The following is a 14678-nucleotide window of genomic DNA, read 5'->3' on the forward strand; positions in this document are numbered from 1 at the left end:
ATTTTTATCATATAATAACCCTGAATTTACTAACACAATACTGCAGACGGAAATTAACAAATTATTATTTTTACAAAACGCTCTTACTCTATTCAACAATATGTAGTAATTATTATTTCCATGCAAGAGATCTTGGATTTGAAACGATTTTAAATGCAATACTTTTTCGTGTCACCGCTTCTCCTAATTATTCGTCAATAAACAAAAAACTCATTGCTTTTAAATTTTGCAAAAAATCCAAGGAGATCAAAATATACTTATGTTAGTTTTTTTACTTATTTTGCAGACCTAGGTTCATGTACATATAAGTTTGTTTCTGGGTTTTTTTACATACCTCTTCTTAGCTTGCAAACGATTTTTCAGAGTGCAAACACAAATTTGTAAGATTAAATTTTTACGTTTTCATATCACCATAGAAAGCTTTTATGTCTGAATATATACAGCGTATGTGTCTTTAACTTTCTTTGTGCATATTCTACCCTAGAACAAGCAGGCGTTAAGCTTTGTATTCATCTCGGCTCATTCGATGTTGATTGCTTGATCTGCACACCTACAAGTGGCGACAAAAGCTAACACCAAAAAAAAAATGTATACATACATATGTATGTATATATTCAAAACCTATTTGTCGGTTGAAATTAGAATTTTGAAATTGTTCTAGCGGGAATGTGTCGTAGTTAATGCATTTCCCGGCCATTCAATATCGTTGTGATTTTCCCGAGGGTTTCTTGCTAGGCGCGTACGATGAAAGTGCACACACAACTGTCCGCATTGCAATGCCAATTCTGCACTAATTGCATTGGAGCTCGTTCAAGTCGGATATCTTGTTTCAGTGCTTCTCGAATTCGCGCGAAAATATGTCAGCAAGTAAAGCGGAACTGCCGCATTACATGAGTTGAGGCAAAATATTTTGTAACCGACTAAATAAACAACATTTTCCGTTTTAATTTATCGTATGTCAAATTTTAGTCAATATAGTATTTCAAAATTTGCATAATTGCATATAAATAATATCTCTTTGAGAATTTACATATGGGTTCTTAATTTATGTGAAGTATGTATGTACATATGTATGTATGTAGTTGACAATGAGCTCATCGGAATTCTTTAAATACCTACATATTTGTGTTTAAGACTGCATTCAAATTATTTTCTCTGATCTTACTTAATTAAATATATAAAATAATTAAACTACCATTTCCCAACTTTTTGACTTAAAACGCTTGACGCCCGTCAAGCAATTGTATAATAAATACTATGTACATATATAAAAGTACATCAGCAACTTATATCGTAAGCAATCGAAAAATATATAATAATCATAAACTTTTTGATTTCTGCTATCTCAAATGTTTCTTATTTTTTACTTTTGATGCAACAAACGATCATAGTTTCTATGGTCGCTTCGATACATACATAGGTTCAAATCCCGGCAGGGCGCTTATCTCAAATCGGTTTAGCGGTAATCCCTTCGGGATGGCTCATCCGAATATCCCCAGCGACCTTTTCCACTTCTAGTTTTCCCCGGGAAAATCCAGCCAATGGGCTAGTGGCTCAAATTGCCATATTTCATTTTATTTTATATTAAAAAAGACATGTTTCGTGAATGACAAGTGTCCCGAGCGCAATTTCGAATATGTCCGTTCATTTTTCGTGAAATTCCACTTCTTAGTATATGTACATATGTACGTACGAATATGTGCTCGATGGTGCAATATCTTTAAAACCGAAATAAAAAAACGGCAAATTTTGATGACTTACTTATTCAAAATTGCAAGTTTAATGAATGGCTGCCAAATATTTGCATGTTTATTAAGTGAGATTATTTTTGTAAAAAGTTTTTCGTATATTTTCTTTTGTTTGAGATTCCAATTTCACGAACGATGATGAACCGTTATTAATATTCCCAGTTTTTCGCATCTCATTTTCATTTATCTCTTGTATCCTCTCGTAATGAGATACCTGGGCACCATTCTCGTCAATTGCGTCTTTGCAAATTCTGCAAAAAACATGCAAAGAAAAACGCGCTTCGCTGTCTATATTAGAAAATTCAAGCTATGATGAATGTACATACATACATATGTACATATGTACGTGCCCCAAAACACGAAATCGTATAATATTCAAAATATATTATTTTATTTTATGTACATATAAATTAGACGTTTATTTTTGTATGTTTTAATTTTCCACATCAAATTGTAATTAATTAAAAATAATTGAAGATTCATTATATTTTATGGTTGAATAATTTTATACATAATGTTACATAATATAATATCATATTTGGAAAGTTATTGGAATATTGTTTTGTAAATTCTGACTTCCAATTTTATGACACTTTTTCTATCAATGAATCATGTAGTTCGTTTTTATTTATGGCTTTCAGCTTTAGTTTGAGTTAATCTTTTTTTTTTAATGGAAAATTCAATTTTTCTTCCTTATATAGTCGTAAATTTCTTCCAAAATCGACTTAATTATTAAGAGCGCTATTGAAACTTTTCTAATTATGGAAAAACACTGGGTTGTGAAGGGCTTATCACCCCACCTTATCTCCCTCCTTTGCCCCCAAACCTTCGAATACCAAAATCAATTTGGACTTTTTTGAAACCGCTAATTCCTACTGGAGGAATTGCTTTTAACAAATTCCACGAGTTTTCTCATGTCGGCAATATTAGGCCTTTTCACTTGCTTCAACTATGAAATTCGTTTTACTAATGGTTGAGATGTTAGCACACCCAAAAAAGCATTTGTAACAGTCGTATGTACATATATTTCACAGCATCATCGGAAATGTGTATGCAAGTGTAGCACGTTTTTAATTTGAACCTTTTCCGCTCTTCGTATTGTTTCCGTCTTGAAAAATTCACGCGGGAAAAAAGGCGGACTTGGGCACCTGGCCGTTCCGTGAAAAATTCAGAGGTTTTCAAATGCGAGCGGATTCAACCGGTCCATGAAAAGATTTTTTATTTTTATTATTTACCACTCCAAAGGAAAAACGTGTTTTTTGCTCGCGCGTTGCCTATGCGAAAATTATGGATTCTTTGCCGAATTTTTCAACATTGGTTACAGCTGCTGTTTTTCATCCGTGTCCTGTTAATGAACGCGCCTTTTTAATTTTCATACACACATACAAAGATATCTACAAACACGTCTAGTCATAAAATTGAAAACGTGCAGTGAATGAATGCATGGCATAGAAATCCATTTTCATTGCAAACTCGTCAACATTGTGACAATCAGTGGTGCATTTGCAAGCGAAACGCATTCGCAATTAAGCGCGCGAAAAGGCCACGTCGAAACAAAAGGTTTCAATCAGCGGTTGCTTTTAGTGCACGAGCATATTTAATCGTGATAGGGCTGGAACTGTGTGAAACTAACTATTATTATAGTTGTATACCCAAAGATATTAGTTAACCAAAGCAGGGTAATGGATTCACAGCTACGAACTTCATGGAATTGAATTATGTATATTATTTATTTAATTGAGAGTAAATATGAATATATATATATATATATATATATATATATATATATATATATATATATATATATATATATATATATATGTACATAGACTAGGACTGGTTTATCGACTTTTGTATATTTTAATTTTTTCATTTTTTGTCTATCATTAATATTTTTTTTAGAATTTCATATTACCTACTATATATAGATACATACATACATACACACATTATATTATACATACATTTATATTGCATATAGAAATATTACAATTTCCTGTCCAAATTATCCGATGTAGATTTCTTGTTAATATACCTCGAGGTTTATTTAAATAACTGAGGCTTATTTAAATATAAGAAACCATTTGTTTTTTTTTAATATTATATTTCAATAAATATATGAATTCGATATTCTTCGCAAATTGAAAATATTAATCGTATTGATTCGTTTAGATAATACTAAAGCATACGAGAACAATTTTCATCTCGACGGCAAAATAAAATTCTAATTTTAAAACGCAATCGAAACTCGTCAGGAATCCATAGGGCCAATAGAAATATAACATATGCCGCACGCAAAGAACTTGAAACGATAACATATTTCGTTTATTATAAATCGTTTTTGGACCGAATAATAAAGATAAAACCGGCGCCGAACCGATCAATAAGTCTGTTCTTGGCACTTGAGAACTACGGGCAGCTAATTGAACCACTTTCTGCTTAACGTCTGTTGCTATTACAACATAATTTATAAGTGAAACAGGGTTCAAACTGAAATTTCAAAGGAGAATCCTAATCTAAAAGATATTTTTGAAGTATCTGTTGCGGGCTAGGTTTTAAATTTATTTGAATTTGGATCATTCACATTAATTAATGATCGACATATAAACAGTCGATTATAGAAACATGATTCGACATGTCATTGAACTTCTATTTAAATCATTTATTTTCACAATAAGATATAATCATTATCGTTACTGTAAGAATTTAAAGAATATCGAACTCATTATCACTGTTTGCATTCCAAAATGGTGATTGTAATATATATAATATAATAAATACAATTATTATATATATATATATATATATATATATATATATATATATATATATATATATATATATATATCTGACTATTGAAAACTACAGAAAAATATCTGACTAATGATTCCAATACTCACTTTGAGCGTAACAATCCTAAATTTTGAGTTAAAGACCGCAAAAGCCAAAAAACTGTAAAAATCGCGTATCTTTTTAAACGCTCATATCTCGTAAACGATCACCCACCAACAAAAATCAATATCATATTCGAATTCAGTGGGTCAAACTTAGTAAAGATTGGCTAGTCTCCGCTCTGGTATTTTTTTTGTTGCTCAGTGTTATTAGTTAGCACATAATAATGGAAATATTTATTTTCAGATCTTTGATATCGTCAGCAACACTAATTGCTTGTTGTTTGCGTCCATCACTTGACACTATCACAGCATCTTGTCTTTGCGTCCGATTCCATTTGTTTGAATGACTTTCTCAATTTTTTTTTAATTGATGATTTTGAAAAGTTATAAGTTTAATCATCACTATACTAATATTACAAATTTTTACTTTTGTATTATACAAAATAGATTCATGAACTTGTGGAAATGTGAATACTATTCATATAGGTCAGTACCATTAGGCAAGACTACGTCTCTGCATACATACATATGTACAGTTGAATCCAGTTATTCCGGGACTCAAATGACAGACGAAATTTTTATACACTTCGACGTTTTTAGCACGACGTTCCATTTAATTCATGAATTATTTCTACTTGTTCTCGAATCGATTCGAGAGACTTTTATTTTATATTCGTTGGTATGTTTATAGGAAGATGCTTAATTTTTATACTGGTTTAACATTGAAAATATTAATGGAATTCGAAAATATTTCATAATCCAATGAATTATCGACGAATTAAAATTTGCCGTTTTGATTTTTAAGAATGCTCGTTTTTGTACAATTCCATTATCAAATCATATTTATAAACAACAATCGGTATTTTTGTTGGTAATGGGACAATTACTGCTATTTCTAGATTTGGAGATTTTTTTTAATTATTTCATATTAATCTCTCAAAATTTGTGCGATGTATCCGTGTTGTGAGTGTATCTATTTCGGCTTAGATGAACATTATTATATGTATATATGTACATATGTGTGTGCAGTTGAATTACATATATACTGCTGTCAAAAGCTTTTTTGTGGACTCGGTATATATTTTGGACTTTTATCCCCGTTCGTAATATTATTTCTGGTTTTAATTATGGTTAGGAAGAAAATATTTTGCACGCACAAAATACACATTTTTTTTTTATTTATTTATGTATTTAGCGAAAAGGTTCCTGTTGATTGTTAAAAAAATCGTAATATTAAATTTGCGGTGATAATGCATATTTGAATAATCTTTTTATCTTTAGCTTTTTTAGGACGACGTCCTAAGCAAACATTGGCTTTTTGATACACTCTAAATGGGACTCTTTTAACCCTAGTACGCCTACCATATTTTAATTTAAAATTTCCTTGATAAAACACACGAACATAATTTATGAAGTTACTTCTGAAATTTACACCACGGACGGAAAAAATGTGATTCGTATTAGTGACCATAAATCCGTCGACTTTAATTAAAAAATTCTGGAGTGCAAGACAGAAAATACAGCAAAAAATATAGAAATATAACCGGAACTCGTCGAGATACCCCATATTAATCCCTTGAAACGGTAGAAAAGTACAAAAATAAAAGAAAAAAGTCCGAGTTTGCCCGGGAGCGGGCGGTTTCCTATGATAAATATGTATAAGGACGAGATGGTTTGTCATAATGACACCCCTAAGAATGATTCGATGAAAACTAGGATAATTACTTGAGCATCATCAGCCATCCGATTATCGCGGGGAAGAACTCGCCGGAGGGGATCTTCATCACAGATTTATCACCGGTGTTGGGTTTTTCTTTAGCCTTTTTTGTCTCGCCCTTCAGCGACAAAAGAAAAAGTGGGAAATATTCACACCGCAAACGACCCGATAAAGAGGGGAACGTTCTCAAGTACATCATACTTTTCTATAAATATTTTTTTTATTTATTATTATTGCCCGCAATATTGGTAATTATTTTATGATACGATTATGTACATTACCGACTGCTAAAATATTCAGGAATTAAATTCAAATAATAATGACAACAGCAATTAGTCAGAACATTTGTAGATTGGATTTTTTAGTTATTGAATTTCGAATAATAATTCGGAATAATGAAATTTCGTTACGTAATTTTATATATGAAATTGAATGTGTAAAGAGGAACGGTTATTTTTTAATATGGTATTTTGTATAGGCATAAACAAAAAGTGTTGCTTTGAATCGATCAATACAGCATTTGATTACTTTCCAATTTTTCCAATACATTGGACTACATTCTGTATTCATTATACATATATGTCACAGTGAAATTATAATTTCGCTTACGTTTCACTGAAATCATATCCAGTTACATTTTCATTGGCCCCTATCAGTGAAATTATAATTTTTGACAGTTGGATGATAGTGCGTCGCCGACACGAATCGCACCACCCCACGTCACAGCCCCACTCCTCCATCCCCACTCCGATGCCGAACTCGCGCTCACACGCTCTCCCCATAACCCCGCAACCCCGCTCCTGTCCATTCACATTTCTCATGGTCCATTATCTGTTTCGATTTGGGATGTAGCCGCATGTATGGGACTGGATGCGGAAGCAAACACATCATAATATCTTAGCAGCCAACACTTATTTATTTAAGGTTAAGATAGGGTTGGTTTTATTTATTTATTATGAGGTTGTTAGGGTTCGTAGTATGTTGTAATTCTAATTATTACGTCGTAATTCGAATTACAAATTGGAATTATAATCTCACTAGTGAAAGTATAATTTCACTGACAATAACAGTTTCACTGTAACATATATAAATTTTAATCGAATGAAAATGTAGTATTTTTGTTAGTTTTTCTAAACTTTTATTCGTACATATGTTGTTATTTGTGTCCTGTTATACGTTTATCTGTATCCTGATAAATTAATTCCACACCTTGAGCTAAAATCTGTGAATACGATATGAATAAATAAAAAAATAAACGTTCTGCAGTTCCTTGGAATTCATTATTTATCGAGTTCAAAACGGCAAAGTGAATCGAAATTATATTTTCTACGTTTGGAAAAGCGCTTCCGTTAATCGCCAGGGACGGCCCATTTCCCGAAGGTAAATAGACACCGACCGTGAGTCGAATCGGGAAACGAAGTAAAAAGAAAAAATAACAAGAGCGAGTTTTTTGCACACGGGTAGGTAGGTACCTACAATATCACACACCCGAGGAAAATCGAATGGAGTTTTCTCAAAACAAAAAATCCTTCTAAAGGAAAAACACGACTAATTAACCAAACCGCGTACAAGGAAACGAGTGAACAAGGAAACTCCTACATCAGGCGACGATCAAACAAAAAAATTCACCCCCTTTTCAAAAAAAAAAAAAAACCAACTTGTGTGTGGAAAAGAAATATGGATTGAGGGCATATGTATGTATGTATGTATGTATGTATCTCTCATCCACAGTGTCAAAGGGAAAACTACTTACTGCGACCGTAGTAGTTTTATCAAAGAAAACCCAGTTTCGAATGGGTACGCTGCACAAAGACAGACAGACGGGGATAACTTTAGCCACTCGCAATCCAGTTACAACGTTATGAAATCGTAAATGCTATTGCTCGTCTTAGCAAAGGGGTGGTGATGTGTTGTGCAATACGAAGATCTCGTTAATCAATACGTAATACGCGAGACTCGTTGTTAATTATGCATCCGACGCAACGTTTGTGCATTGCGCGTACACATACGAACTGCATTGTTAAAGTCGCTGGTTTTCTGGCCTCGGTAGGTGAGAATTGTACGACAGTTGCAGTTTCTCAGATCGCTTTCGCTTGCGTCGTTCGGGCTTTTGAATGCTCGCCCTCATTGCATATGCATTTTGCCACGCTTACGGTTGAGCGTACGCGAAAGCTTCGTGTCGGATGCTGAATTTTAAATATGTATGCTACGTGTACGGTACGTGTACTTTGTCCGTTTTCATTTCGCGCCAATTTAACGTGATAATATCCCATGTCGAATTGCTTTGGTCATTGGCTTGATTACAAACTAACCTTGCAAATCTTATTAATACGTATTAATTAATAATATTTTTAATACGGCTTTAAAAATTTCATTTTCATTTAAGAAATAACATAGGTATGCATGAAAGGATGATAACGTAAATTATAAAACAAGGGTTTTTGTTTTTAAAATAATTTGACATTTTAAGATTTTTTTAGAAATTATTTAATATCAAAGTAAATACAAAAATTTGAAAATTATTTTTAAAATCCATTTAATTTTGACTTTTTTTTTTATTTATGCAATAAGTACAACCTTAATCTAAACTCTGGCTAACTGTATGCATACTAGGGTTTCTGATTTCCCTGACTTTTTCGATTACAGGGACACGCAATGGAGCTCGAGATTCCTGGAATTCCGGGACATATGATGTAAAAAAAAACATTTCCTTTTTTATTAATGTAAAATTTATTTAATAACAAAATACTAAAAAAGTAAACAGTATATAACATTTATTGATTGGAAAAAATGTAATTATTAAAGTAAATTTATTGGAAATAGCTTCCTAAGAATACAAAAATATTTAAACGAGAATCCAAATTCTACATATTTCTGGATTTGGTACAAAATATTTCCAGCAATGGAAAAAACACTCAATTTCGGTCGAATCTAGGTTAAGAATTAAAAGGGACGAAAATATATATTTTTCTTGTTTCTCCTTTCAGAATGTACATGTACATTTATATTTTTTTATTGAATTGTTTTTATTATTTTTATTTACCTTATTAAATATTCATTGTGTCTTCTTCATTAGAATATAAAATAATATCTTCCATCGTTGAATCGTCAATACAATAAGGATACTCTTGCTTCATAATAATTTAATTGTAGAATATACATTCACCTTTACTATAACATTTTGATTTAAATATTTTACCATGATTCGAGATATGAATTCCCGGAACACAGGACATCAAAAATTCCGTGAATCCTCGGGAATTTCGACCCCTGGTCGCCCCGGGCAGAAACCTTAATACATTCACACTTGTATATACATATTTATGTACAATTCGCAAACAATTATAATGTATAGGTATACCTATACAATTTTTTTAATCTGCTAGCATATAATGTTTGCAACAATCAATAAATTCAGACTAGAAAAATTTGCAATAGGGATTCCGATTTTATGGGAATCGTTACAATTACGTTATTAAAATAGATAAATTAGAAAACTCTCACAGAAAATCTGGATTTAATAACCATTCAAATTTCGTCAACGATAGACGTATGTATGTATACTCGTAATCATCGAGAAAATCGAATGAAACTTTCGATTTGGGTCCGGATTTGAAGCTACGTTGTGGCTAAATTTTAAAACGTTTTTTGATAAAACGAATAACATTTACCTCAGGGCTTCGAAGCCGGCTTACAGAAAAACCGAAAAAACCGGCTTTTTGACCATCTTTCAAAAAAACTGAAAACCGGCTTTTTTGGCTCGATCAACCGGCGTTTTAAGGTTTCATTTAATTAATGTGTCTTTCCTCAAAACTAACAATTATGAATTTCAAATTTCTATGAAAGATAAAAAAATGTATATTGGATCCAATTTTTCTTAGGGAATAGGCGTATTATTGAAAGTAGTTTCAATAACCTACAAGGGCTTTCAGAATTCTGGCAAATTGTATTTGTGCGTATTCAGGATCTGCCATTTATTCAGTATCTGCCATTTATTCAGTATTTGTAATAATAATAATGCAATAATGATCTTATGAAAGTTAATAATGTTTATAAAATTATTTTTTGCATAACAAAATATATATTTACAATAATTCAAAAAAATCTTAATTTTCTGAAATCGGTGATAGCCGGTCAATCGGCTTTTTATTTGTAAAAAAACAAATAAAAAACGGCTTTTTCTTTTGGGCGGTTTTTTGGAACCCCTACATTTACCTACATTTGTATGTACCTATATATTATACATATAATCCTGAATACTGTCGCGCATGACAACTATTCATAAACGTATAATTTCATGGGAACGGGTAATCGTCTGTTGCCATGGTTGTGTACGTTCTTTTGTAGTATAGAATTTTATTCGCAGTAAACGATCGTATTGATGTTCGTATTTTGTACGTTAGAAATGACTGAAATGTGAAACATTTTTTTGAATTTTGCACGAATACCGAGAGTATTTTTTGATTTTTCGCATGTAAACATTCTTGGTACGATTATTTTTCCTGTGAATTTCCCAACGGATCGTCGACACGGTGCAGTTTTGCGCATTAGTTTTTCCGGGCTTCCACAACACTTAAATTCAATTTTGAAAATGTTTCGGCGCATTTCAGTATTATGAAATTACACTTTAAGCGTCGTTAACCCGTTGGTTGTTTTAATTGAAACGTTAAACTTTCGCCGAAAATCGCACCCGTGGGACGAGAAATCGAGTAATTGATGGTTCGCGTGTGGGAAAATTGCCCTGCTTATAATTTTAAATTAATTTACTGCTCCGAATACTTTTAATTGCATATTTTTTGATGTAAAAAACAATATGTCGGGATTTGACTTTTTGCCAGAAAACTACATCCACTTTGAAATAATGCATTTCGGTTTAACTGTTGAATTGTAATACATATAAATCAACATTTTGCTAATTTGTATTCGTACACATGTATGTATATATATATAACATATGTACATATGTTTGTATTTATATTATAATTTTTTTCAAAGGAATGAAAAATATATTAGGTATATGTTCTTTTTAAATATACATATATAATATGTATGTTTGTACTTACGTATACAACAAAGGAAATCCACAAAGTTTTTGTACACTGCATTAGTTGGAAAAGTTCAGCGTTGTGGCGAGATACGCTTTTAGACAAATGATTCGTTTAATCTACGTAAACCTGATCGCAAACTTAATCAATGCAACTTCGTATTCAGAATCTAATCAAAACTTAAACTTTTGTGAAATTTGTTATTGGAAAAGTTAAACGATTTGAATAGATTCTACAAATTCGAACTTTTTTGCATGTACTATATTGAATACATCGGTTCCATTGACGTGTGCGATTTTTCTATCGTTTTTATTCGTAGAAAGTTCAAATTTTAATTGGATATCGGATTTGGAAGGACGTTAAAACGAACGAGAAAATATTTTTATAGAGCGGTGACGTTGTGAAGGCACAAAGAAAACGTCACTGCATATAAATTTAATATGTATTATATTTTCTCGAGAGCGAAACTCTAATTCGGGTTTCTAAATATAATATGACTTCCACCCAAAATTTCATTTTTAATATCCTTCCCAAAATGACGAATTATCGCGCAAAGCGTGATAACCCGGAAGCGGATGATATCACATTTTATTCACAATTATTCGAGCGAAACTTTCGCTCCCCCGACAACGCGAATCGTTGTTAATAAAACTTTCAACCCTTTCGTGCTTTTTGATATTCATTCCTCAAAACGTACAATCCCTCGGCGTCGGGGGTGGACCAAGGTATTTTCTACTTTTGCGTACCACGAAAAAAGCTTTTCCCGTTATATATTTATCCACAAAAAGGCATTTATTAACTTTTTCACTCTGAATTTTTTATTACATCACATATGTATATACGAATGGTGAAGTTTTCCTGTCAATTCAGATATTAAAATTATTTTGGGATCGAAAAAATAAAACCAGGAATATCGTAAAATTAGAATTTCATTTATTATTATTATTTTTTACGACGCTTTCATTGAGCCCCTCTCTCATGACGAACCATTTTCATTGCATTTTTATATCATTTTCTCCTGGCGAATGTGAAACGCGACACGTATTTTTCTCAATTTTTACTACGATAAGCGCTCTCCTTTTTATGGCACTTTTATTAAATCTGTCATATTTACATAAATACAGAGGAACTCGGGTATAACAATAACCGAGGTTGAATTTCTTGTAATAGTGAGAACTGTGTATATTGAAAATTTAAAGATGTATACGTAAATTTTATTTACGTATACATCAATTTTATACGTATACATTCAATTTTATACGTATACATTCACATATTTACGTAATTTTATTAATTTTTACCTAACAGGTAAACCCAATGCGCCTTCCTGGCCGGAAACATTGTACATTTATAAAAAGTAAATACATATCAATTAACATCCACAGACGCTAAATAATTTGCGAGAAAATGGGTAAGGCTGCCAATTTGTTAGAACCGTTTCAATGAAAATCAAATCAATTGGCAAACTCTGATAGGAAACGATCGATCTGGAGTCACAAAGCAGAATCCAGTGGGATTTGAACCCGTGACCACTTTGTTCAAAACATTATGTATATATGCTTATCACTAGTCTATGCTGCTGGTTTATGTTTTCAAAAACTTGTTCTTTTGTTTTATTTTATCAGTTTTCTATTTAATTTTTATTCTACTTTATGAACGACTAATTAATTTTTATTTTCTGTTTGTTGCAGGATGTTATCCATACAATTAGTACACCACATGGACAAGTACAACGCATAGTCGTCTTCAAAAAGAATGGTGTTCAAGCCATGGTTGAATATCCTTTACAATATTTATTTTTCTGATAATGCATTCAATGTAACTGTAAGTTTATTATTTCCGTCGAATTTCAATCACATATTTACCGATGACATCACTCTTTCAGCATATCCTGTTTTATAACATAACAGTAGTCGGAACACCAATAGAACAGTTAACGTACAATTTGTGTTCTAGAACTGGTCTAGAATGCTGATATTCTTGTATTATGTAGATCGTCGTAAACTCTACATGTGACACATGAATCAATTCAAATATAATATTGTATTCCGACGTACATACGTTCGCTCTTCGCTTTGTACAGGTCTGTTATACAATTTATACGATCGATTAGGTCGACACTCTATGTAACCACCCCGAATCTCTATTAATACCTTATTCGCCTATTAAACCCAGCATAAGGGTTGAGGTATATTCGCGATTAGACTACCAACTCCTTATCTAATTATTCATCCAAATTATCCATTCGTCGTGATTAAACCGGATTTTGATAATAACTATATTATTATGAGTATTAGCATATACAACATACGATATTATTCTGTTGATTAACAACCTATGATATATTTTTTTGTTTATCAATGTGTAGAGGTGTTTTCTGTTTAAAATGAAATCAATCTTGCTCAAGTTAAAATGTCATTTTCAGTTATACTAAATTCTATACATTGAATCAAATTTCTCTCATATTCGCAGAATAATATAGAAAGATTTTCATTTATGAAAAAAAGTGTACGAGTGATTGTAAAACTTAAAAATTACGAAAAGTGTTAATCATGATGACTATTCAGATCATCAGGTGGGCTGAAGCTATGGACAAATTATTTATTGGACGATGGAAAACGTTCTACACAAGAAATACTAAAATGTCTCTTGATTTAATTTAATATTAGCATGGCTTTATTAATATTTAAATACGTAATTATTATACTTCGCAAAAAAAGCAATCTTCGAAATAAAATTTGAACGTGTTTACACTGAATAATTTTGCTTTTAATATTCAATGACTTAAGTGCCTCGTTTGCGGTTTATGGCGATGACGCTCCGTTACAGTGGAAGCATTTCGGATTTGTGTTTAAGTATTTAAGATCCTTTTTCTTTCGATCTTCTAGCAAAGGCAATCTGTATCAATTTGGCGACCTATGCCTTTACCGCTAATGCCTTTGTACACTCTTGTATTTGTGTTTTTGGGGGTTGAAATTATTTAGCTCGATTTGCGCGGCCATAATGTCTTCTTAATGCGTTCGTAACCTTTAGCGGGCTAATGCTTCGCTTACGTGCGCCTAAATTTTAACTTCCTACGTGTGATTGTCTGGTCACGATTAATGCATCCATCTCATCATTCTTCATTATCAGTAAAGTGGTATGATAATTTTCATCTTAATTTTTCTTTTTGTCGAATTCGCTATTCGCTATTACAAGGTTAATTTTACATACGTACATTGTGATAAAATAGTAGTTCGTACTAGGGGCTGGGATCTGCCTTTTTATGTATAGC

General features: G+C 31.9%; 1 protein-coding gene across 2 annotated transcripts in view; it reads left to right on the forward strand.

Annotated features, from left to right (window-relative positions):
* Positions 1–14678, forward strand: part of LOC143909398 (heterogeneous nuclear ribonucleoprotein L-like) — a 167511-nt gene that overhangs the window by 104804 nt on the left and 48029 nt on the right. For both annotated transcript variants that reach the window (XM_077427361.1, XM_077427363.1), the window contains exon 3: positions 13096–13181. In XM_077427361.1, coding sequence (XP_077283487.1) covers positions 13096–13181 — 86 coding nt within the window. The remainder of the gene's footprint in view (positions 1–13095; positions 13182–14678) is intronic.

The sequence above is a fragment of the Arctopsyche grandis genome, chromosome 3, assembly GCF_051622035.1.
Source record: "Arctopsyche grandis isolate Sample6627 chromosome 3, ASM5162203v2, whole genome shotgun sequence".
Classification (NCBI taxonomy): Eukaryota; Metazoa; Arthropoda; class Insecta; order Trichoptera; family Hydropsychidae; genus Arctopsyche; species Arctopsyche grandis.